General features: G+C 37.2%; 1 protein-coding gene across 1 annotated transcript; it reads right to left on the bottom strand.

Moving 5' to 3' along the window:
- Positions 1-54: 54 nt before the first annotated feature.
- On the bottom strand, positions 55-27994 carry rell1 (RELT like 1). Its single transcript, XM_084403867.1, has 7 exons — positions 27572-27994; positions 19868-20065; positions 13722-13796; positions 12438-12489; positions 5780-6025; positions 4160-4295; positions 55-1542 (listed from the first exon to the last, which is right to left on the bottom strand). The coding sequence occupies exons 1-7, from the start codon at positions 27603-27605 to the stop codon at positions 1519-1521; spliced, it is 765 nt and encodes a 254-aa protein (XP_084259993.1). The 5' UTR covers positions 27606-27994; the 3' UTR covers positions 55-1518.

Below are 27994 nucleotides of genomic sequence, written 5' to 3'. Positions count from 1 at the left end.
TGGAGATGACGTGGTTTTCGGGGTGAAAGCAGCAGCAAAACAACCAGTCCGATGTTAGTTTAATCTTTTTAATGTATAAATTCTGGGTACAAAACTTTCAATAAAATTTAACAGTACATTCTCACTCATTTTATTTTTTGTTGAACAACTCATAAATGTTTCTGTTTACACATTTTCTAAAATGTCTTCAATAAGTTACGGTACTTGGAAGTGACCATTTTAATACACATTGAGATTTAAGTTGAATATAATTTGATCAGGAAGGATATGGGCATCTTATTTAAACGAATCATTCCAGCACTTCAACAAGCTCATTTGAATTGAGCAAGAAAACCTCCAACATCCAGAGGTTCACCTGTATAGTGCTTGAACAAGAACAAGGCAAAACATAATCACTGGCACTATATCAACATAATGAAAATACTAATGAAAGAAAAACTACATTAAAAAAAAAGTTGTTTATTGGAAACTAGTTGTGATTAAAATGCTCAGAACTATTAAAAGTCCTTTATTTTTGCCTATGGTTGGCACTAAAGCAAGGACACTTCTCTCTTTTTTTGAGGTACCACTGTTTTTTTTGTTAGTTTGTTTTTTCCAAAGGTAACAATAATGTTAAGTATAGTGAAGGATACAGTCTTATCTATTGTATACGCTGGACATTATATTAATTTATGTGCTGTAGACTTGAGAGAGCGTGGGATTGCTGTTGATGTTGGACGCATGCAAAAGCTATACTGAATCATGAAACTAAGAATGTTTAACATTTCTAAACCGTCGAGTGTTCGGCAGACTAGTGAAACGATCGCAGTCCTCTAAACCCAGACTAGTCCATACACCAACAAGCAAACTTCCAGTCAGTTAAGGTGCGCTAGGTTGATCAATCTATTAGATGTGAAATTTCACTGATTTACAGAAAAATTCTCTCAAAACAATTTAAGTCGTTAAAAAAACAAAAGGTGAAAAGTTGTATTTAGTGAAGAGATGGAAGCCCAGTCCATTTAAGACGATGGCAGGTTAAGAAAAAAAAGTTTGTTCTGGATTGTAACCAGTGAGATGTTTCATGGCTCCGTTTTTCCGTGTTTATCACAGCTTTCAATAAAAAGAAAAAAGAAAAATTTCGAACAAAACTTTCCACTTCCTGGAAGTAGCCCAGAGAGGAACATACCGAAGATCTCACCATGGCGCCAGGTTGGATTAACCATTGACACGCTCATAGCCATTAACAAGCACGAATGATGCCATCCACCACTGATAATGACGTGAGGATGTTTGAGAAAGGTGGGTTGGCATAGCGACAGGTTAATGTATATAAAACCGCTTCTGCTGTCTTTCCACGATCGACGCGCCACATGACGGATAGGAGGGTTTGCGTTCATCGTCCTCTTTTCCTCCTCGATTACCACATCTATCATCACAGTTTGAGGCGTTTTCACTCTCTAAATTCCTCTTTGGAAGTGTGGCTTCCCGATTAAAATCTTTTTAAAATGTCACCTGAGAAGCAGAAGAACTATACAGATGTCACTTTGCACTCTCTCCTTTCTCCTAAAGACAAACGACACACAAAACAAGGGTGAAATTATCACTTGGTAAACTGTAGAGTTTGCTTAACGTGCATTAAGGTGATTAGAGAAATTTCTGCAAAAATGTTTATTGTCAATAGTTAGGGCCCTATGATTTCCGTTAGGGCTGCACAATATATCGAAATATCGCAAATGTATTTATCGCAATATGCATATCGCAACGGCTTGCAATAACTGGGGTCATGAACAAAAGACAGAGAAAATCACTCACTGCTCTTGGCTGAATAACTTTTAGAACTTAAGGCGAGACACTACAGGTGAATAGGGTAACATTTTTAACTAGCAGATATCACCATGAAACTTTCCCAGTTGATTACCTACATTAAGATGAGAAAAGAATGTATGACAAGTTTTCTGTAATTTAATGTTTAAATACGCAAATTAGGCAATATCTAATTAAATATGCACTATTTTGCATATATTTTAAAAAACGAAATCTGAGTATTGGATAAAGCCAGGTTAAAAATAATTTTTTCATTGTGTTCACATATTAGATGGGAAAAAAATTACAGAGGGATTTATGGATATCTACTTTTGCTATATCCTATAAATCAGAATATACTGTCAATAGCCTTAATTTTTTTTATTTTCGCCATGTTTTTTGGAATAAAATGTTATATAAATCAAGCTAAGAATAATATATTTACAAATTCAATGTAACAAATTACATTGTTACTTGTGGTTACAAATTTCACCACAAGTCTGAAAGAAGACATGTTATTGAAGACAAATATCCAAAAATCTCAAAATTGACCAGTACAAAAAAAAACATGTTTTTGCCTGCCGTGTCTCGCCTTAAATAAGATTCAGTATATATATTTAATTCATACAGTGAAAACTAAGCAGCGTTTTTATTTTTACATTTGATTGTTCAGTTTCTGTTGTTGACTAACCTGAACCCTAAACCCTGTGGTAACACTGATGTTAAAATAACACTTCTTATGCTGTAAAACGCTGATCACTTTCAGAAGTTGAAGGGATGTTTTCTTGTCACAAAAAGAATGTGAAACACGAAGGTTATATCATTTAAGTTCATCTTATACACTTTAAGCATTATCGTATCGCATTATTTAATGAGTTATCGCATATCGCATTTTTCTTCAATATCGTGCAGCCCTAATTTCCGTGATGCCGAAAAGGTGGACGGAATCGCGGAATCCAGTCATGAAAAAAAAAAGGAAAAAGTCACAGAATTTCATGTAATTTACAGTATAACGCAGAACTTCATGGAATTTGTCAATTTTTTGATGACTAAATAAAAAGCAGGTCAGTACACTTAAATCGCAATAAAGACCAGTGTCTGTGAATATTAAACAGCAAAAAGACTATTTAATTATTTAACCATTTAATTATGAATCCTGCATGTTCTGCGTGTGGGATCCAGTAAACTTAAACAGTAAAAATAAAACGTATTTCATAGAGCCCTAAACATGTCATTTTTGTTAAACTTTTAATACATTTTTGTTAACTTTAATACATACGTTTCATGATTTCAATTAACCCTAAAAGGGGAGACATATCCTGGGGGATAAAAACATTTGAGAGGCTGTGGGGAGAGGCAGGGATCATTTCTTGGTTTTATGTTGAAAGTGTTGTGAATTTTTTTGCGAATATTTAGATCTGGGGGATCTTAAAAAAATAAATGTTCCCCAAAAGCCTGTTGTGTCATATTTGACATTTACATTAACATAAAAAAAAAGAAAAAAAGAAAAGATACATTTTTTACATAAAAAATTGTTGTATGAATAATCATGTAAACCCAAGCTGCTTCAGTCCAGTAAATGTTTTTTATATTTACTTTATAAAAATCATTAAAGCTTTATGAGCAAAAAAGACTATTTAATAAAGTATGAACTACCAATCAGAGGACAGAAGGCATAAAGTAGATTGTGTACAAGTTTTTCAGAAAAGTTTTGGTCCTATTGATAATTTATAGGCCCTAGACATTTGCGTATTAAATATTATACAGTAGTCTATAAAAATATTTATAAATGGGCATCATACTCATTGGTCAACAGAATTTTACAAAGAATGTGTAGTTTAAGTTATGAGAGAATAAATGTAATAAAAATGTGGCTACAATGTTGTAACAAGCATTGCCAAACAAGCACTCTTTTTTATGAATTTATGGGGGATACAAACATAAAAAAAAAAAAAAATTCATTAAATTGTATTTGTGTCCTAAGAAGATGGAAAATAGCAATACATTTATTTTCTGATTTCTCTTTATGGTCTTGCCATTTTTAGGGTTAATTAGACATGCCTTTTGATTACTTATTGAACCAAAATAATTGTAATAAAAAAAATAAAAATAAAAAAACCAGAATCCAGAAAAATGAACACAGGAATAACGGATTTTGGGAGAAAATAAAACTGATTTCATAGGGCCCTAAATAGTGTAATGATGTATTAAGCATAGTTCACACAGAAGTCACTTTCAAACCGAGCAGCTTTCTGTTCATAAATGCAGCAAATACGCATGACCGATTTGAACCATGCTTTTTGGAGGACACACGGCCTTAGGAATGACATACCATCCGCGGGCAAAGTATGTTTTCTTGTACACTAAAGCCACTCACCTGTGACTGTGGTCCTGTGCTGTGTTCGGGGGGGTCAGTGGTAGAAGGTGAAGAGGGGACACTACCATTGGGCTCAGTGATCAGCAACGTCCGTCTTTCACGGGCCGATTTGGGGTCGCACTTTGTCACCCGGAATCTAGAGAAAGAAAGGAAGATGTAATGAAAGCAATGTCCGCACAAAGCCCAGACTTGAATCCCATTTAGCACATTTGGAACAAAAGCAGAAAGCCAGGGCCAGTCCAGTTCTTCCCACATCAGGCTCAGTAAAGCATTTCTATATGGACCTGCTTTGTGCACAGTGATGTAGACATATAGACCAAAATGTAAAAAAAAAATTAAAAAAGGAGCAGACTAAAATCGAAGAATGTTTTCGTTCCCCCCTAAAAGCCAAAACTTAACATCCAAATCAGTTAGATCAGTGATTGTTGTAAAATGCAGTCTATGTTGGTAAACTGCAGGATGTGCTCGATAATAAAAGAGTTATTGAATCTGAATTAAGTCGCTGTTCTCCAAGTGCCTTTTGTGCGCTCACTCTGAGATAGAGGGGAACACGGAGAGGCGAAGTATACTTTAAGCTTCGGGTTCATGTCCAAATAGTCCAAATACATACAGAAATATGTCAAAGTTTCTTAGCTCTAGTTTCTTGGTGAGTATTCGCTAAAACACAGTCAGTTATGTCTTAAATGAACATAAACAGTTGGGAAATAAGGCACATGTGTAGCAGTATAATAGATACGTGCATTAGGTCTTAAAGTGACAGAAGCCCAATAAACCTGCTGCCGTCTGTTTCAATGTTAATAAAAAAAAAATATATATATATATAATTATTATTCACTGTTCTTTAGTAGATTTAGAGCCAGATATACAAAACAGGGTAAACTGGCATGAGCGCAACTCTAAAAAAAGCACAGATGGGAATGGAAAGTTCTGCACGTGACCTACTGACGACACGCAAATTAAAGGACACAGACGCAGTCAGATCATTTCCATAATGACCAACACAATCTACCAAGAACAGCATCTGGTATAAGACATGCATTTTTTGGGGTGGTAAATAATAGCACAAATCCCAGTAACCAGCATCGACTAACGCAGACCTTAGTAAATCACCTTGCATGATTCATTTAAATACTCTCCTCCCATACATTTTGTGTCCGAAATGGAAACTTCTACAAATGCATATGTAAATCCTGACAGTGGTTTAACGCCAAAAGAGGGCAGCTGGTGCATGCTGTTAGTAAATCTGGCCCTTAGTAGGATTAATCTATATTCAATGAATACAGTGAAGACTATTTGATTACTTTCTGTTGATAAAGACCGTTCTGTTTTTTTTTCATATTTCACAGAAAAGCTATATTTGTTAAGCACTAAGTTGTTCCTAATCGAATGGAATATGTTGCTTGCTAATAAAAGAGTTGTCAATTCATGATACTTTCTCATCACTTACTTTTTTTATACTTAAAATACATTGTTGTTGTTGTTATGAATAGCTAAATAACCCCAGTAAGCCTTCTATTTATCACCCTTTTCGGTATAGGCCAATACTGTTTCCAGTGATCGGTAATTTACCCCAAAAACCCTTATGGGAGCACCCTCAGTGTTTCTGTATATAAAACACACCTGCCCACAGACAGCACAGTGACCTCTCCTAGGTGACTGCGTCTCTCCAGTTTCTTGCTGGACGAGCGTCTCATCAGAGGCCATTTTTTCTGGTTGCAGCGGTTGCAGATATTCTTGTGTCCTCCCATTCCTCCGATGGTGTGCAGGTGGTTGCAGGTGTGTTTGGCTGTGCTGGGCGGCAACCCTGGCAGAGCAGGGCTCTCTGGGCTGCTGGGTGTGTTTGGAGAAGTTGGCGTCACAGGGCCACTGTAGAAAATTAAACAGAAAAATATCAGCTTAACTGCATGAAATACCCAAGATGACCTAGTTACAGTTGCCAAAATGTGTGATGTACAAAAGAAAACACTGCACTGGTTAATGTGGCCCACAATGTGCTTAACTTGACATTTGAAATATTGAAACACTAATATTTGAAATGTGTATCAGCATAATGCACACTTTCACACACCATTTAAACAAAATAACTATTTATGCTAATAACTATTTATACTAGCTATTAGCTTAGTCCTTGAATCATGACTCATGAGTATTATCATTAAATATTTGTATAGCATCTGTTTACAATCTCAAAAGCTGCATCACAGTTGGTATGTTTTGATTCATTAATGCATTTTAAAATTACATTTATTTCTGTGATGGCAAATCTAGATTTACTTAATTTTTGATCCTTCAGAAATCATTCTAATATGCTTTCATTCTAATAGGAATAATGTTCAAAAGAAAAGCATTTATTTGAAATAGAAATCTTTTTAAACTAAAAATGTATTTACTGTCACTTTTGGTGGGTTTAAGGCATCCTGCTGAATAAAAGTATTAATTTCTTTAAAAAAATAATTTAAAAAAACCTTACTGACCCTTACTGAATTTTGAATGGTAGTGTAGTTGAGACTTCAGTGAACATTTTTGAGTGATTATGCTGATGAATGCGTTTTGAATCAATTCACCTAAATAGACACTCTGAACTACATTTTTTCATCAAATAAATGAAGCCTTGTTAGGAGACTTTCAAAAACATTTTTAAAAATCTGTAGTGTAAAAGTTTAAATAACACCATATTTAGATACATGTTGTCTTTACTGAATCTACAGTGGCTGTTTGATGGAAATGATGGTTCTTCTAACATGTAATGTTATATCATTAATTTCAGATATATACGAACTGTTCTGAATATAATATTACCCTGAATATAAGATGACACCCACTTTATAAAGATGTATCTTTAGGAAGAAGGCTTTTTTTCTTTATAAAAGACAAAATCTTGTCTTTTATAAAGAAAATGTAATTTATTTGCAAATAAAATCATTGCATATTTTTCATATATAAATTTTAAATGAAATGCCATAAACATACATACCATAAACATAACATGTAGTTCTAATTTCCAGTAGATTTCTCACCATTTTTATGTACAGCGACAGATGCAGGCATATCAAAAAACACAGGTGTTTGATCCACATTACCTATCTGACCCAGGGGATGTGAATGTTTTTTCCTTAGGCCGATCACACAGCAGTGAAAAGACAGCTGTTTCTCCCTGATTTCTTTCATTCATCTGAATGAAGTCAGAGGGCAAGCGCCAGGCAAGACTTGCTCTGCGGCGTAATGCTAATCTATTACGCTGCATCATTCTTACGCCGCATCAAAGCGGCTGCTTCGAAGAAATTGACAGGCAAGTGTGTCAGTACGCAGCCGAAATAAGAAATAAGGGGCATCGCTGGTGGGTATGTTCAGCTCTTTGGCGATTTCCAGTGCCTTCAGCTGGATGACGGCTCTGGTTATGGGTAACACCTCATTGCTTTTTTCAGCTACATACAGACACACTTGCCTGCCTTTAAGATTTCTTTGAAGCGGCCACTTTTAGGACCGCAGTAAGCTTTTCTTTGACTGTTAGCATTTTTAAGACTGTTTGGGCTCGCCGTCTTCTAACACTACTGTATATACGCATGTGTATATGTATGTATGTATGTATGTATGTATGTATGTATGTATATATATATATATATATATATATATATATATATGTATGTATGCATGTATGTGTATATATATATATATATATGTGTGTGTGTGTGTGTGTGTGTGTGTGTGTGTGTGTGTGTGTGTATGTATGTATGTATGTATGTATGTATGTATGTATGTATGTATGTATGTATGCATGCATGCACACATCCATACATGTATGCATATATATTATAAAAATAAGTCAAGTCAAGTTTATTTATATAGCGCTTTTCACAATACAGATTGTATCAAAGCAGCTTCACAGTATTAAATTAAAATAATACATCAATGTTTGTTTCTAGTGGAAAACGTCCACGTTTGGTAATGCTGATCAATAGTATTGTTGATTGATTAAATTAAATATCCCCAAATATCCCCAACTGAGCAAGCCAAAGGTAACACTCAATAACAATATTTAAGATATAATATTTAAAATATTTGAGATAACTACAATATTTTTGATATCTAGTATACAGTATTTGCTGAGCTCTATACCACAAAATAAAGCAGGATAGAAGAATGCATTTAAGCAACCCTGAAAAAAGCTTCACCTTTCAGTTATTCTATTATATTCTAGCAAATGCAGCATAACTGTTACTTTAGACAGGCAGACTCTCCCCCGCTGCTTTATCTGTCTTTTCCTCTCTCCTTTCTCCCTCTATTTATTTTGTCCTTCCACTCAGCCAACTAAAAGAGGGAAATGTAGTGGTCTTCTCTTATCTGTCTTCATTACACTGCGGGATGTTGTTCTGCTCTGTGTGCATACGCGCGCGTGCCTCACTCGAGAGGCAGGGGAAGAGCAGCACAAAGATACTTCAATAGTCACCTGCAAGAGGGACTATGAGGAACATAAAAGAGGAAGAGACACACACGCAAACGCACAATACACTCTGTATTTTCGGTTTGTTTAGCAATGGAGAGCCACAACTAATCAGTTTGATCATTTATAAACACAAATGGTCCTGTCCCCTTAATGCAGTCATTAGGGAGTCACGGTTCTGCTGGTTGCCATGGTCCCGTTAGCCCCTGCTGGTAAATGTTGAAACTACACCATCTTGCTGCCAGTGCTGGGGAGTAGTTGCGCGTAGCAACGTTAATAGCTTAACTAAAATTTTCAGTAGCTTGACAGGAGTGACGTTACTTTTAAAGTAGTTTAGCGTTTTCAGTAGCGAGCTATTCTTTTCAATCAAGTAGCCTGTAGTGAAATGAAACGCTACATCACTATATTAAGATGCCTGCAAAAGATTCACTCTTTTAAGTCCGTTCTTTTCAATGTATGCGACAAATAGTAAGCAGAACAATCCAAATCAGTTCGAGAATAAGTCAGCTTGTTTATTCGAGCACTGAAATGCTGGGTGTGGTAAAACAGCATAGAGATATACAATGATATGGTAAAGAAAAAGAGCGCTTAATTTTAATATTAAAACAAAGCAATTTAGCATCATCGAGAACTTAATTTAACAATGGATAAGAAAAATGTGATCTATCCTTTTTGTTTTTCTCCCCTTTATAGTTTTTAAAAATAAAATAAAAATAATTCTGCGCATATGGAGGGATTTTTGTTTCTATTCTTCCGAGTATGTGGGATATTGCCTTCCTCAGCATCTCCATGTGGATCAGAGAGAAATATCCTGAACAGTGCACAATGATCCAATAACGCTCTTTTCATACGAATTTCATAAATGCAAAATACATTACTTTATCTAATATCTATACATTGTTATTTGTAATTTGATAACCATAATCAAATAACTATGCACATAAAATATTGTCTCTTTAAGTAGCTTCAGAGTAGTTAGCTACTTTTTCTAGTAATGTAGCGAACTACTTTTTCAGAAGGGTATTGTCTGTTGTTGAACTACTCTAAATTAGGAATTGTAGCTTGGAAGCGGCAAAACTATCTTTCCCATGATAGCTGTGAATCCTAACAAAAAAATTTGCAAGTAACATCTACTGTAAATTGCAAACTCCACCCCTCCATTCATAAGCCACACCCCCAGACTCCTCCCCCATTGAAGCCCTGGATCATTTGGAGCACCTCTCCTTTTTCCCCCCCTTTTCCATTGCTCTATCTATACCTATCACCTTCCGTATGCTCTGCTCTTCTTTATATCAGTCAATTCACTCTGCTGCTTATACAGCGTGTGAGACTCAAGCAGAGTGACCTCATTGTTCACCCAAATCTGGTATTCACATGAATGCTCAGACCAAAAAAAAAAAAAAAAAAAATTATATATATATATATATATATATATACACACCACACACACAAAATTAGAGGACATTTGGCGGAAATAATGTATTAAAGGAATTCCCAAAAATGAGAATTCTGTCATCATTTACTCCCATTCCTGTTGTTCCCAAACCCATATGACTGTCTTTCTTCCATGGAACACAAAAGGAGACATTTTGAAGAATACGCTGGTTGAGCTTTTCAGTGTAATGGATGTAAATATAAAACGAATGGATATCCAAGCCTCAAGAAGGATAAAAAAGGACCATAAAGGTATCAAGTAATTTATTTTTTATATTTTTAGTATTGTAGTATTTTTATATCCAAAGTAAATTATATTTTTTGAAAAATCTGTAAAAAAAACCAAAAATAATGAATTGGTTGAACCTATCGAAATGATTCATTCAGGTGCTCTCACTCATCAGACTACAGCAGTTTTCTTGTGTTAAAAGCTCACTGGAGGGGAAGACTGTCAGTGAACAAGGACTATCATATAAAATCAGAAGCCTTAAAGAACACATTTACAGTAGGACCATTTTTAAAATACTTTCATGGTGCTTTTGAACTCTAGTTGAGGTGCTTCAACATCAGTGTTATTCACCTATCATTTCCCTCTGATTTTAGGGAAAAAATTATGGGTAGGGTTAGGTTTAGGGGTAGGGATAGGGTAAGGACTACATTTTGGGACAGTAATGTTATTCCAGGATCAACAAAATGTGTTGATCCAGGAAGATGTCTTACTTAGCCAAATCACGGTGACCGACAGAACATTAATTTTTTATGAGTGTACGATCCCTTTAATCTAGCGACTGATGTGCAAGACTTTGAATTACATAAGATAAAATATAACACCTCAGGATGAATAAACATTCACTCATGTATTTCGAAACGTTTCAGGAATATGGCGTAGTATAGCTGAGGTAAGGGAATAAAAAAGTGAAATGTCACAATTTTTTTATCTTTAATCTCATCCAGTGATCAGATTAAAGATGATCTTGATGAAATAAGTCATAGTACCGGGTATTGAACTGTCACAATCTATAAACTGATGTCATGATGCTGGTAAAATAGAGCATGATAAAACTGATTTCTTTTATGTATCAGGGTGGAGACTGCTCCACCCAGACTCATATTTCATGACTCCTCTGTATATGTGGTTTTGAAAGATCATTCCTGGATCTTATTCTGGCTTGCAGCACTGTCAGTGATTGATGCTTCTTTGCTTCATGGTGATTTTCCCCACAATGTGTCATATGAGACAGGCAGAACCACCTCGATCCCTCAACACGAATCTGTCCTGTTTTGCTGCTGCCGTTATTTGAGAAGTGACAGCGCCATCTTTTGGAGGGATGGGGTACTGCTTTACAAAACACCTTTCGAGTTTTGTAAGCTGTGGTTCACTTGTAAAACAAGCATCAATGTTTTGCTAGTGAATCATGTGATCAAGTATGCTACTGTGCTTTTAAAAAATACTCTGAATACATAATGAATTCATTTACCAGCATAATAAACTGAGTGATAAGTTTAATTCAATAATTAAAATGTATTTTATTTGTCCCTTTTTAAACTTAATTTTGTCATTTACGTAAAAACAAAAAAGGTTTAAATCAGGGTTAATATCATTAGCTAAGACTAAAACTATTAAAACATTTCTGTTAATTTAAATAAAGCTAAAACAAAAAATGTATATCATAAGTTGATATTTAGAATATTAGAAATGTTGCCTTGGCAATAAACTGAAATAAGTTAAAATAATTAACTGGAAATAAATAAAAATAAATAAATAAATAAAACAAAAGCACATTTTGAAATTACTATAAATTATACTACAATTAACATGAAAACTAAAAATATAAAAGCCAATTCAAAATATGAATAAAACTAAAGTAAAAACTAAAATAGCACTTTTTTAAATACACTTTTGAATCCTTGACGCCACTGTAGTGTGTATGTGTGTGTGTGTGTGTGTGTGTGTACGCGTGTGTGTACGCGTGTGTGTACTTTACGAGGGCCAAATGTCCCATTATTGTCATATTATGACAACCGACTAGTGAGGACATTTTACTGGTCCTCACTAGTTAGAAAGGCTTATAAATCAGCCAGAACATATTTTTATTTAAATCTAGTGTTTTGCACGTTTCTGTGTGTAGGTTTAGTGGTTGGGATAGGCAATGATATCCTTTATACCATTAACTTTATGTAAAATCAAAGGAAGTCTAATACAGTGAAACAGTGATGTGTGTGGCAATGAGTATGTAAGCATATGATTTGATTTTGCAACAAATTCAAAACACCATCTGTGCAAATTATGAACAACTAAATTAAAACTGCAGATGTACATGCGATTATCAAAACTACTAGTTCAGAACGCCATTACAGAAGACACAAATAACAAGTATAAGAAAGACATAAAGGAGGACTCACCCCTCTGAGTCTATACTCTCCTGAACCATGGCTTGGAGTGCATCGGAGTTGGCTGGTGAAAGAGAATGAGAGAAGAGATTATTAAATGACTTCTTAAATTCGCACAGGGAAGAGTCTGCAGCCTCAGATGCAGAACCATTTGCTTGACTGGATTCTTCAGGCTAATGAAAGCAGCAGACTGCCTTCTGATGCACATAATCGCACTGGACACAGGGCAGCTTCAGGCCATCAATACACACATTACAAATACTAGTGTAAATCACATTTCACAGCTGTACAGGTCTCTTATTAACGCAACAGAGGAAGACAACATGGAGATGCCACAGTAAATGTCATTTTCATAGAGTGGCACTTGAATTGTGCAACCACTGGCATTTCACAAAACTTTCAGTTCCTTCCATTTACACAGAAGAGCATCTTATCCATTTTAAGAAGTTGGCAGCTACATGAATTGTGTTCTTCCACTAGATCCTAGTTCCTGAAAAGATGTTTCTGTGCTGCTATCATGCATTGTGACAAAGCTGTGGAGATGGTGGAAATATGAAAGATAAACACACAAACATGAGTAATGTTCATACGTCACACTGAGGGAAACGAAACGTTTTGAAATGCTGGTGATCAGGAGGAGTAACCATGGATGGACTACTGATGTTTTTCTAAACAAGTCTAAATAGACTACAGTTCTGCTATTTTCCGTTTATCTTCAGAACACAAATGTGATCCTTTGTCACATGAAAAAAAAAAACAGACAGTTGATGGACACCACTGACTTCCACAGCAGGAAAAAAACACTATGGAAGTCAATGGTGTCCATCAACTCTCTGGTTACCAACATTTGTCAAAATATCTTCTTTTGTGTTCAGCAGAAGAAAGAAATTCATACAGGGTTGAAACAACTTGAGCGTGAGTAAATGATGACGGAATTTACATTTTTAAGTGAACTATTAAAATATTATATTTATTTCCAGGTTTAAGTAGATTGTGTGAAGTCAGTTGAAACTGCCGAAGGTATTTGAATCAGCCTGGAGACACACTCACTCGGAGCTGATTGGAGAACATGTCGATTCACTGTTCTGAGGTCAGCTGAGGATTGTTAATGCTCCGTCACAATCAATGCTGCATCACGATCAATGTGACTGACTGGTTACCACATCTCATATTTCCCTCAGTGTATACAAACCCACAAAGACATGCTATCAGTTCTGAGAAGCCTTGTGTCCTTGAGTTTAGACCTCACATTACTTGCTAATGACACATCTTTATCCTCACATTCATTCACCTTACCTTCATTTTTCATGATGTAGTTAACAATTTGGCCCACCGTGTCAGCGTTGGTATCACTGAAGGTGTCATTCAGATCTGAGAGAGAGAGAGAGAGAGAGAGAGAGAGAGAGAGAGAGAGAGAGAGAGAGAGAGAGAGAGAGAGAGAGAGAGAGAGAGAGAGAGAGAGAGAGAGAGAGAGAGAGAGAGAGAGAGAGAGAGAGAGAGAGAGAGAGAGAGAGAGAGAGAGAGAGAGGTTGTGTTAAAAATAGAAGAACAACAGTTTGTTCAACTGAATATAAGTCACCTTGCTTTTGTTAGAAAAATTAATAAAGTGAAGATTAAAGTATAAGTGATGTTTATTTTTCAACAAAAGCTTGTTTAGTGTTGAGCAGAACCAAAGCAGAAATGCAACAACAGAGGTGACAAAACATACGGAGAAAGTGTGCTGGTTTAACAGCATTTGTCTCCAACTGTCATCACAAACCAACTGTTATTAGTGTTTGTTATTTGTAATAATATGAAACATTATGGTGGTATGAAACAGTACTACAGTATGCAGTAGTACTACAAAGGACTTGCTTATGATAGCAGAAAACACTAACATTTACAAAACTAACTATAAATACGGTCTGTTGACTTCAGTGAAAGGATTCATAAAGGCATCTGGATATGGATGGGAATTTCTGCAAAACTACTGCTCAGAGGGGGCCGCTTACAGAAACACACACACACCACCCATGTCCTTCCTGAAGCCGTGGACCCCTGCTTGAAAGGACACACTTCCTGTGTTGGATCATTTCACAGCTGGGAATCAGACAGAGAAATATGCAGTTCTGGAGTCATATAAAGTTGATGACGACTAATCTGCATTTGATAGTTTTTGATTTGCATGCATTAATCTACAGCTAAATAACTTGATTTTCGTACACAAAGCCAAAATACCTGTAGGGTCATTCCAAGTTTACGAACAACAAAAAAGCCAAAATTACACCCACAATGATCACCCCCAAAGCAGTGTTTCAGTTTCGCTCTAATCAGAGCCACAATTACTGTAAATCCATCCACAAATTAAATCAAATCACTGGGCCCAAAGATCCTGATGAGAGCAGAGGCTCATGGGAAATTGGTGAGTGGCTCTAATTACTCTCAATATCTTTTAACAAATATATTCTGAAAAATAAAAAAACACTTTCAAGAGGAAATGTATTGTAGGCAAAATCAAAAATAAAACGATTCTAGACAAAGCAGAGATTATATTTACAGCACTTGACTCAGCATTGTTATCATTAACAAAAACGGTAACACTTTACAATAAGGACTAAATGCTATAGATCTATAAATGCTAATATACTGTATATGCCATTATATAAATGTTGCCTTGGCAAGCTGAAGATACTGAAACTAAAATGAAAATAAAAGCTAATTTCACATATTAATAAATGTCACTGTCCAGGCAGATTATAAAGGGAAAAAGATAAATTTCTAGTGCTCAATAACATGCAATTGGATATGGGTGGACCCAAAGATTTGAAGACAGAGAGACAGAGAGAGAGAGAGAGAGAGAGAGAGACAGAGAGAGAGAGCGAGCTGTTGTGTCAGGTTGAACAAGTCCACACACTTTTAAGTTTCCTAGAATTCAGACAATGACACGTGACTTTTAAAAATAAATAAAATTTAAAAACCATATAAAAAAGAAATAAAAAAACCTTTTTGATCCTTTAGCTTAAATGTGGATAAGTTGATAAGAAGAGAATGTGGGCCAGTTTCCTGGAGCTAAAACTTACTTCAGTTTTAAACAACACAAAAACTGGTTACGAACAATAAACGTAAGAAAGGTGAACACAGAGAACAATACAATACAATTTGAATTACTGTGGCCAGCCCTGTTCTTTACATAAGGTGTGTCAAATTCTCTTCCTAGTTTGTTCTTTAGCATGTTCTCTAGCATGTGTGGCGTATCTTTGGCCGGACGACATGTAATATATAGTACTAGTTTCTAGTGTACTTAGGTGCACACCTCACACTGTACTTGCCTGCGCTATGAACATAAATGGTTGAGCATTTGACCTCACCTCACCCTCAACCTCAACCTCACATTGAGCATCTTGTTGTTGAATATATGTGTGGTTACTTTTTGAAGCGTTCAAAATCTGGACCTATCCAAAAAAAAAAAAAAATATATATATATATATATATATATATATATATATATATATATATATATATATATATATATATATATATATATATATATATATATATATATATATATATATATATATAAATTATTATATATTATATTATATTATATTATATTATATTATATTATATTATATTATATTATATATATAAAAGCTCGGTAGAAGAGGTAAAATCTCTTCTATTTGGTAAGTTTTTACCTTGGCTCACTCCCTAAGACAAAGACAGAGAGCGGGCAAGAGTTGCCGAAAATGTGTCTGCGCCTGCGGTATCTGGCGTTTACAGTATATGTTCTGTGATGACTCATAATGGCTACCATAATGTTGCTCGCAGTTTGTGTTCTAACTATAATATTGCATGTCGTGGGAGTAATTATTTACAAGTATTTTGTCATCAAAGCGCAGCACATTATCTGGATCTTCCAAAGGTCTCTCCACCATCAAACATCACTGCTCTTCACCTTATACAATTAATAAATGTAACGTCATTCTCGAACAAAGCTATTGTAGTGTGATTTTTACTATTGGCTGTCAAAACGTTTTGAAGTTAGGAGGGGTTATCCTAAAGTTAAGACAGTTTTCAGGATTTTTTTTGTCGAGTTAGGATGCTTATGTAATACCCTTTTCCTATCTGTAGTTAAAATAAGATAATGCACTTAGGAAATGTTATTCTGTAATAGCTTTTGTCCTAAATGTGGTCCTAACTGAAATTGCCAGACAGATAAGGTTACCAGACAGATAAGATAGGATTCTAAAGTTAGGATCTTTCTGTATTAATACACCCCCAGTATATTATAGAGACATGGGATGGATTATTTTGACCTAAGCCAGTAAGTAACAAACGTACAAGTCGCAATCACACAGAACGGTTTATGTTATGCTGCATAAACTAGGTCAGTCGGACCGGGGAACACTTCCTATAACACCCGATGTACTTGTTAAATCATAAAAAGAACGGCATCTACGCAAATTTTAGTCTCTCTGTTTATCCCAAGGTTTACTGTAATCAGCCGGATCCGGGCTGTATCCAGATCAGATGGTGGACCTGCGTCTAGACACAACCACAACACATGATGTAGTCAGCCGGATCTGGGCCAAATCCAGATCAGATGGTGGACCTGCGCCTAGACATGACCACAACGCATCCCTGAAGTGTCAGCAGAGGCTGTGTCAACTAGACTCTCCCTTGTGAAGGCGTCAGCGACATGACAGCCATCAGCACTGATCCTCAACAAACCCGTCTCCATACTGGCGTGACTCCAATCTTCAACCAGATGGAACTGGATAAATATTCCGAATGTTCTGATCTTACTTCTGACCTGTAATGCTGCCTGAATCATAATCATACACTGTTTGTTCGATAGCCAGAGGAGAACTGGCCCCCGCCTGAGCCTGGTTTCTCCCAAGGTTTTTTTTCTCCATTCTGTCACCTGATGGAGTTTTGATTCCTTGCCACTGTCGCCTTTGCTGCCTTTTAGCTAGCTTAGTTGGGGACACTTAATATTCAACAATATTATTGATCTGCCTGCATTGACACCAATTATATGAGAACTGAACTGAGCTGGACGATGACATCACAGTTTTCTCCAGAGCGGCTGTATAGATAAATTAACTAAATTAATAACTTTTTCACAACAAAAATGAACCATCACTGAACTTACTTAAGCAGGACTATGACACTATTTTCTTCTAGTTCTGCTGTACAGCCGAAACAAACTTTGTTGCAGTATTTTCCTGTTATCACTGTAAAGTTGCTTTGAAACAATCTGTATTGTAAAAAGCGCTATATAAATAAAGGTGACTTGACAAGACCTTAACCATAAAGCAATCCCATTGGCTGTTACTCACATTTTCCTCAGAAAATGAAAGTAAATCTAGTTTGTGCAGCACTTTTCACAATACATATTGTTTCAAAGCAGCTTTAGAAAATAAAGGCTAAATGCCATCAGTAATGCCTGGTTCAGATTACACGATTTTAGCCCGATTTTGGCACGATCCGTTTGACGTAGGGTGTCGTGGGGATTCGCAAACGACAACGTTTGCGTCGGGACGCAAGATTCGATCGTTTCATCTCGTATAGCTGCTAGTGTGTCATAGTGGGCGACAACCTCCGTCGCGTCTGCGATGCTTCACGACATCACGACAGAAATGCTGCCTTCACGTGCTATGGAAAAGATGAAATTTTCCACTTGTGAACTGGTATTTACCAGTGTGTTGTGTTCAAGTGCTTTTGTTGTCGTAATGTAGTACCTGCAAGGTCTGTGTCAGTAGAGTATCTTTTTTATCTTTACAAAAAAAAAAAAAAAAAAAAAAAACCTTAAGTGTGGTGCTTTCTGATGATTAAACCATAATTAATAATTAAAAATAAATAAAACATGACATAAAATGATTAAATATGAACCAAGGAAATTGCGGCGAAGTTGAAAATTGAGTGTTAACGCATTATATTACAATTAATGACACAACATTGTATAGGCTACAAAAACTATCCGCTAACAGTATTCACGACTCTTGCGTTGCTCTCCGCCATTTTGAAAAGGTCAAAGGTTATCTCATCTCGGCAACTCGTGCATCAAAATATTCTACGAGTTGCCCAGTTGAAAATACCACATGAGGGGGTGTTCATGTGCATTTTCCATGTCGGCTTTTGGTATTTACCATAATTACCATAGCACGTGAAGGCACCTTAAGACTAGCATGTTTAATTTTTAACGGTCCTCCACGACGACGGCGCGCGAGTGAGTGAGTGAGGGAGAGTGACTGAGAGTGTGTGTTCGCGAGTGAGTGAGTGAGTGTGTGTGACTCTGAGTGTGTGAGTGAGAGAGCGTGTGTGTGTGTGTGTGTGTGTGTGTGTGTGTGTGTGTGTGTGTGTGTGTGTGAGAGAGAGAGAGAGAGAGCGTGTATGTGCGAGTGAGTGAGTGAGTGAGTGAGTGAGTGAGTGTGTGTGTGTGTGTGTGTGTGAGAGAGAAAGTGAGTGCGTGTAGGCTATGTGAGTGAGCGTGTGTATATGTGCGAGTGAATGAGTGCGTGAGACGGCTCGCGATGACTGGTCGGAAAACAACGTGTAGTCTGACATGTTTCTTGTCCACGACATGACAAGATTTTTAGGAGTCAAAATAGTGTAATCTGACACAGTGACTATCGTAACAGACAAAAAAATCGTGTAATCTGAACCAGGCATAAGACGACTGTGGCTTGTGGCAAGGAAAAACTCCCTAAGAAAGAAACACGATGGAGTGGAGTGTTAAGTATTGGCTGTTCTCCAATCTAAAATTGACGGTACTAAAACTGATTACTGTGAATACTTAATCAAAGACATGTCAAAACAATGAGAAGATGAATATTTCTTTATGAGATAAAATAAGACGAGAGTGAGTGTGTTAAAAGAGGCTTAACAGAAGGGGCTACAGTTTTTCTTTTCCATGAAATTTCTTCACCTCTCTTCCAAAGCAAAGAATGTCTGAAAACAAGAAAAAACTAAATTTGCTTTCAAGTGGGCTGAATATAAACCTTAGCTTAAGTCCGCCATCCCACAAGAACTTGAAACACCATGGAATGAGGTCACGTATCCACTTAAAACGGTCCTTCAACTGATTGCTAAGAGGAAAGTAGTTTAAAAATATTTACTTCTTCAGTTTTCATTTTCATTTCAATCTACTGCTTATTCACCATACAGCTTTCGAATCATTTTAATAAACAAACCATCTGCCTTCAGCAAGCAACGAGGAGCCAATTAATAGAAAAAATAAATAGCTGCTGCTCGAATGTTCATTTTAAGATCCCTGATTTCACAAACTCCTTCCTGCAATTCATTGCCCATAACAAAAAAAAAAAAAAAAAAAAAAAAAACCACAGGAACTGAATGATGAGGTGCCATTTATTTTGGAGGAAGTTTGACCATCTTTAGCCATTTTAAGAAACATGGTCAATTTATGCACAATATTAACCAAATTTCAACAAAACACTCACCTCCTTTTTCTGGATCTTTATCCTCTTCAACCTCCTCTTTCTGAAGCTCTTCATCTTCTGATTCGGTTGTACAGCGGTAGCCCTTCCTCTTCAGGATGTGGCAGATGAGGACTCCCAGAAGCCCCATCAGAAAGAAGAAAGGCACCAGAAAAAAGGCAATATACTCTGGGTTACCTGAGCTCCCATCACTCTTGCCAGCTGAAGAAAGGAGACAATCAATTAATAAAACAAGTTTGGTAATGCTTTACTTAGAGCTATATATATATATATATATATATATATATATATATATATATATATATATATATATATAAATGCCTTATACTGCATATAACTATTATGGCTGTTGATTTAACGTGTTAATTTAATTCATTAGTTATGGCGAAAAATAATGCATTAAAATTATTAATACATTAAAAACACCCACCCCAGACCTATGCAATTTCAATATTATATTAAAAAAAAAAAAAAAAAAACAACATTAAAGGTGGTTCACCCAAAAAAAATCTAATGCATTATACAAAAACCAAAAGTTATATATGGTACAAACTGACAGAGATTAGTAAGATTAGATGGATTTTATAGTTACAGAGATCAAAGACAGTTTGAGGCATTACAACACCCCACTAAAACAGTTTTTGGGGCTTTGTGTACATAGGCTATCTGTTAATTTTTATATACTAATGTGCCCCTTAAAGTTGACCAAATTTACACTCTTTCTGTTTTCTGGGAAAATGAACCAAAAATAATGATTACTCATCTTGCACTCAAGGGTGTATACAAATTTTTGTCCAATAACATGTTGGCAAGAATGAGAATGTCCCTCCCCCTTATAGCATCTAGGTGTCTCCGACTGGATTTGACGAGAGAGGAGTGGAAAACTGCCCACCCACTTTTTCCACAGCCTCGCTTCCAGAAGTATTTTTCGCATAGGTTTATATATACACAAAATGACTCTTTCGCACAAAATCGACAATTTAGTTGATACATTTCTAGATTAAATCATAACTTCATTCAGTTACTATACTCTGAAACTTTTGCCATAGAGGAGAGCTAACAGCAGAGTTAGCTCAGCTTATTCAATAAGTGCTGAGAGCTAGTGTCTGCACAGACAGAAAAACACATTACACAGCTCTAAATGAGACAGGCCAAGTGTTTGGTCAGTCAAATACATAGAGAATGACAGAAAGGGCAAGAATGAGTGAAAGCAAAGGCTGCAGAGGGAAAGAATGACCTCGGAGAACAGCACAGAGGACAGACACTGGCATGGTACCCTGCAGCGAGTGACTCAGGGGATCAGTAATCCCTGTAAATTTCCACTGTACAGTTACACTCATTTCATCACTCTCTACATCTTTTACTCATAACCCTTTACGTATTGCCGAAGAATTATCATGGTACTCTGATATAATAATTTCCATGTACCGAGGAATTTACATTTTACTCCAGGGGATAAAAAAAAAAAAAAATACCACAAATTTACCAAGGAACCATGTGATAAAACCAATCGGAACACCTTTGCAACCATGGTTCGATTTACGTGAGAGCCAGTGGGAGCTGAGCTCCCATAGAGAGAGGATGAGCTCCCATGAAAGCAGTAAAATCATACACCTGTGGGGGTCTCTAAAAATCATCAGCAGCATTATTTTAAATTACAAATAAAGCACTTTTTCAATTTAAAAAAAATCCCTGGCGCCACCCCTGGTTATAACGGCCCATGTATTAAAAAATAGTCGGGTTTAAATCGGGCTGGGGCTCATAATTACAGTTAATGTGTCGGGCCGGGCGGGCTCGGACACAACGTGCACGGGCTTGATTTTGTGGGCGCGATCTAAGCTCTAACTCCAAGTAGCCTACCGGTAGGTTCAAAGTTTTTGTGCGTGTGTATGTGCGTGCGTGCGTGTGTGTGTGTCTCAATGCATATCCCATGTTGACTGCTTTAAAATGCAATGTTTGAGAGATGTAGGTGTAGGGCTATAGGCTACCTGGTCATATTGCTGTTGGTTATGTTTAACGTGATGATTACGTGCTGCGTGAATAGAGTATACGATTATTATAAATACTGTAGGCCAGTGGTTCCCAAACCTGTCCTGGAGGACCACCAACACTGCACGTTTTCTTTTTCTCCCTAGTCAAACACACCTGATTCAACTCATCAGCTCATTATCACATGGATTAATGAGCTGATGAGTTGAATCAGGTGTGTTTGACTAGGGAGAAAAAGAAAACGTGCAGTGTTGGTGGTCCTCCAGGACAGGTTTGGGAACCACTGCTGTAGGCTAATAATAATTGTGCCCTCCCATGCATTTCATATGCCCCCCTTAAGACTGAGGTCTGGCGACAGCACTGCACACACCGCGCCTGCTCATAGGCCACTTTTTTTCTTTTTTTAAAGAGACCCCCACAAAGATGAAATCATAATTCGAACCCTGTTTGCAACCATAAAGTATATAAACACTCTGGCAATCTCCAACATCGCACTAGCACCATATCATTCATTTTCTTCCATCGCAAAATAATAAATAAATATAACAGCTTCCGAAACAGGCAGTAATGTAAATTTTAATCACAAATGCATGGGAAAAGGTGTTTGTTCCTAGAGTCTGTCAATAGTTCTTGAGAAGAATATCGGTTGTTGACTTCAGATATAATGTCTCCAATTGATCCCATACAAAATTAATTTCCCTTCTCAAAACAACTCCCACAGTTTCCGAGGATCCGCAAACAGGTTTCTCTCTCAGGCTCTTCCCTTCATAAATTCATAAAATCAGAAAAAAATAAATCAATACGCACACCAACACCTGACTTTCACCCAACACTCTTATCTGTAAAATCGAACTCTACACAAATACCTCTTTATTCAAGCATGTCTTGAACACCAGAGGTCAAAGGGTTATATAAACTGTATTTTGGGCATTCCTGTTCATCCCTGCTCAGTCTCTGGGACTGAACTCTGACCCCCAACAAGCTATGCGCCAAGCACACATGCAGACAAAGAGCCAATTGTAATGTCTGTTACTGCATGTCTGCATATCACATGCACTGATGCTTGGACTTGCTACATTTACAGACCGCAGAGGCCTACAATACAATATACTAAGGAAGGAACGTACACAAGTAATCGACTACTTGACTTATGCCTTTGTCTGCTGGTAAGAGGTGATATGTTTACAAGTGTTTGGCAACAGTTCTTCTAACCCAATCAATGGAGTGTGTAGCTTTTCATTTATTTAACAACCATGTAGGAAGAAACAACATGGCCATATTCCAGGATGACAATGTCTAGATTCATCAGGCTCAAATTGTGAATGAATGCACTCTGTTAAGTCTAATCGAGCACCAAAGACTTTCAATGAATTTAAGGTCTGGACTCAGAGGTGCCAATTCATGTGTGAAAATAATTCTTCATGCTCCCTCCCAACCATTCTTTCACAGATTGAGCCTGATGAATCTTTACATTGTCATCCTGGAATATGGCCATGATGTGTCTTCCTAGTTCCTACATGGCATATATACACACACATAGATGCCTCATTAGTGGTTGTTTCTATGGTCTGCCGTCCGCCATATTGGAAGGGTCAAATCCGGTGTAACATTCAAGAGCAAGTTGACTGAGCGTCTGCAACTGTAGTTTGACGCATGTATGAATATCTATATCTGCAATAGACTTCAGCAGATGATTTTGCTAAACTAACATAATACAAGATGAAGGCGACAGCTAACACGACATTAAAAAGTTACCATAAAAACCTGTAATAGTGTAGCCTGGCTAACGTCAGACCTCTTTCTCATTGAGACATGGTCTGGGAACCACGTTCATTTTCTCGTATTTGAGGCGTGGTTTACGAATGCCCAGAGCCATTTATTGGGCACTACGAATGTCTATCAAATGCGCCTGTACGTAGCTCATAGTCAATCGTTTCAATTATACCAGATGACGTATGTAGAGTGACAGAAATTCGACGAGGAAGAAGACGAAATAAACTTGCGTTCTAAACTACTTAGAACACTATCTAAGGCTGCATCGAAAGGTAACTTCGCGTCTGCTGCCATGTTGGATCCATAGATATAAACAAACTGCTTCGGTGTGTCGCATAGACGTCGTCATCGTCTTGCTGCTCCCTCCCCGTTCTGTGATTGGTCCCCTCGCTGAGGCGAAAATCTGGTCCATGGAATCCAGGCTGCCTAGCAGCGTGAATAAAATCGCGCTGCGCACAAGGCAGCACGGGGAAACCCAGGCTAGTAATAGTGAGTTATTACAAAAACACACCTGTGAACTGTTATCCCATTTCTCCGGAAATTGAAATCTCATGATCCTTACTGTGAGTGACGACACACTGACCGTTCCAAGATGGAGGGAGTGCAAAGACGTGTATGTAGTGGTCGAATGTGGCATCTACGTATACATATCTATTGATAAAAGGTTATCTATAACTGTAAAATTGTAATAATCATTCTAATTCTTTGAGAATAGAGATGCCCACACCATAACTAAAACGATAACGACAGAGAGGAACAATATTGTTGGAATCACTTTCAGAACTATTTTTCCAGCTGATGAATGACAAAAACATTGACAGCCAATCAGAAACCACCTGGCAGCAGCATATGCTTATAAAAAACAGAACGCTATCGTGCGTTGGTGTAGGCGCTAATATAGTTGTCAAGTGTGTCAAGCAAGCGTTTTTGAGCTTTTGTTGGCCCTAGTCAATATGCACTGTGTGTACTGATTATCCTGATTGGACTATCCCTTTAACTTACAATTTTATTTTCAAGTAATTTATAACCCCCTTTGTAACATTATAGATTATAGTACTCAACTACAAAATTGAGATGGCCATCCCTATAATAAGGTCTAGTAAGCCTACACAGATGATAATACAGCAAGTTTGGGTGAGTAGGACGTGACCATCCATCTTGTTAAACTGGCTCAATGCCAGAGCAGTTCTGAACAGACAGAATGACTAGCAATACAGGGATCTGACGTGACTCACATACGCATGAACAAACATCTCAAGCTACGCATTACAGTTACCGCCCACTTCTGCATCCAGGCTTAACAATGCAATGGAAGAGAATCTCAGTAATCTAAGGTCAAAAGTGCAGTCATAAAAAATACACTCGAATCACTAAAGTAAGTCGTGGGAAGGCATTCCAACTAAACAATCCTCCTTTTTCATTCCGCTTGCTTAATGGAGCACTTAAAACAGGAAGATAAGACATGACGTCAAAATCGCAATCTCATTTCAGTATCTGCGCAAACTACACAATGACATTCAGGCAGAGTGCAGTTTAAATTAAAGACAGATTTCAGACTGGTAGTTTCCAATTAGCAATCCAAACATGTGACTGCTGTTCATCAAATTGAGTAATAATCCAGGGACGCTGTCCGTTTAGACAACAGCTGCTTGTGACGCTCCAGTCAGAAATAGGTGTGGTGGGGAATTGATAGGCCTATTCTATTGTATTCAATCCACACTCCAAACAGATCTTTGCTACAAAACTGAAAAGAAAAGAACTCTCACTCCTAGATCTGATCTAGTATTATGTAATTTAGATTAGCAATCAGAACTGCAAGTTAGAACAATGCTGACAACACATACTTTAGGATACTGTGTGGGTTAATACAGACCGAAGTTTTATCATCTTCAATATCTCAAATTTGTTTCCCACCAGATAGAGAAAATGGAGACTTTCACTTAAGTCCCGCTTCTTCGATTTTTCTCCTGGAAAATTGTAATGTAAAACTGCAATCTCTCATTTATCTCATACTAAGCACTCAATAGTTTCAGAAAAGATCTCATTGTCTTTTCAAGAGTGTCTGTGTTTTTACATCATGTGCACTGCAAAGTATACTGGACAAGCGAAGTACACTTTGGGTTTTAGATGGGGGTTTCTTTCTCTCTATAAATGCAAGAGCCGGGTTCTGGAAGTAAGAGAGACATTCATTTTCTCCACAGGGAATTTGGCTGATTTGTAACAATAACTTGCAAACCTTTACAGACAGACTTTGAGCTAAGGTTAAAGGCATATGCGTTTGTTAACGCCATGCATTTTTTCAACTTTTATTTATCTATCGTGTTTTAATTGGATTTAACAGCAAAACTACATCAATCAACATCAGTTTCCCCAGGATTCTACAAAAAAAAAAGATCTACCAATGAGAGAATCAAAAAGAGCTAACCACAAAAGAACTCTTTGTAAATAACTGCAAATGACGAGACAGTCAGTTTCCCTTCGCTCTCAAACTACGTGTAACACAATCAACAGTTTTATATTTATCTGTCATTTTTTATTTGGTTGTCATTTGCAGTGCTTCATGAGATTGTTGTTCTTTCCTTCGTTAAAGCCAAAAGTACACAGATGTGTAGCCTTACTCTGCTGAGTTTGAGTTTCAAATACTTTTTTGTTTCAAATCAAAGTTATCAATGTTGTGATTCGCCTCAAAGCTGGTTGGTTAATTCACAAATTTAAAAATGACTTTTTAAAGACTTTTTAATATTTTCTATAGAAAAATGTAATAAATGGAATAATACTTCCGGAACCAAGGTCGCTGAAGAAGTTGATGGGCAGTATTGCGCTGCGTCCAAAATCGAATAGTATTAATCTAATAGTATGCAAAAAAACAGTAGGCAAAAAGTCCCTGGATGATACTTATGGAGAGATTCTGGAGCGATCATTCGATGGACACTTTACTATCCCATGAGGCCATGGGAGAGGATTTATGAATGGCAGTGAAGCGACGCAACTGATGCTGGAAGATCAGGTGACACTGACAACATGGCGGATGTAACGTTAGTACCGAATATCATTCTACCAACAATCATAATATAGGGCTAAGTAATATATTTCGCGATAACGATCGCGAAGTAAATGAGCATTAAGCCATATCGCAATTACCGTTTTACAAGATTTCAACTTTCATAAAAAGCTTTAATTAATGTCCTCATAGAGCTCGTAATTACAATTTGTAAGCCGGGAATTTCCTGAGAGCTGCTAACGTTACCACGACAAATTAATTTCGGCATTGACAGTGTTGATATAATTATTTTTTGCCGAAACAAACTTCCATAAGATTACCGAACGCTTTGAGTCGGTCGCTCCGCTCCAGTCATATTCTGTTCCAATCCAGCTTTCAGTTTACGTTGCTTGGTGACACAAAAAGTTAGATTTTTTTTTGGCTTCTTTTGGAAATATTTTCATTAGCGAATTAGTTTATAGAACTAGGCTACTGTTTGAAAGCAATAACAACACTCTTTCGCATGTGATACACCGCTCAATGCTGTTTCATATATCTGACTTCAACGGGTTAATTTTAGTTCCTTTAAACACATTTTAGGAGTTGATAGTAAAATGAAACATAATTGATGACTCAATTAAATCCCCTGAGATATGAAAGAGCAGCCTGAGCAGTGCAATTTCAAATGTCAACAAATCTGTTCGCACGACAATGAACTAAAAAAATCCCAAATATCGATCCTCGGACATGCGGCAGAATCAGCGCGTGCTGGGTCGCAAGCAATGCCAGGTCATCATAACTTTATGATAGACAGACGCACCTTGCGCAAAGGACCCCCAGCATTCACCCAAGTGCGCCACAAACATACTGATACAATACAGGCGTGTGTGGATGTGTGATTATCAATTGCCGGAGAAGAAATGAATCGATCAACCCAGCATGTCTTACGCGGGGTGGGTACTTACTTGGCGTGGGAACGGGCGGGGAGGAATCTGCCATCGGCCCACCGGTGTGACCGACGTTCTGTCGTCCAGAGATGGACTGGAGTGTCCAAAGACTCGTGAGCTTTGCGCTGTGCTTACATTCACGGCTACTGGTGTTTCCTCATTCTTATCACTGCTATGATAAGGGACATCCCACTCTTAAAGTTGCAACCCCGTACAGCAATGCTCGTCTCAAAGCCGTGACCCACACGGTCCGGTGGACTTAAGTTACTCGGATTCGAAAGTAGAAAAATCCCCAGGATAAAAGGCGCTGGTAAAAAATACTTGGACGTACAAAATCGTCCTGTCTGCGCATGGTGTTAGTTTGCATGCATGCAGATGGTGCGTTTCCAGTCCTGCAGAGGGCAGCATGATTGTACATGTGTACAATCGCAACACAGAGGA

This window comes from Rutilus rutilus (genome assembly GCF_951802725.1).
Source record: "Rutilus rutilus genome assembly, chromosome: 3".
Lineage (NCBI taxonomy): Eukaryota > Metazoa > Chordata > Actinopteri > Cypriniformes > Leuciscidae > Rutilus > Rutilus rutilus.
This window is presented reverse-complemented; position numbering and strand designations above follow the sequence as displayed.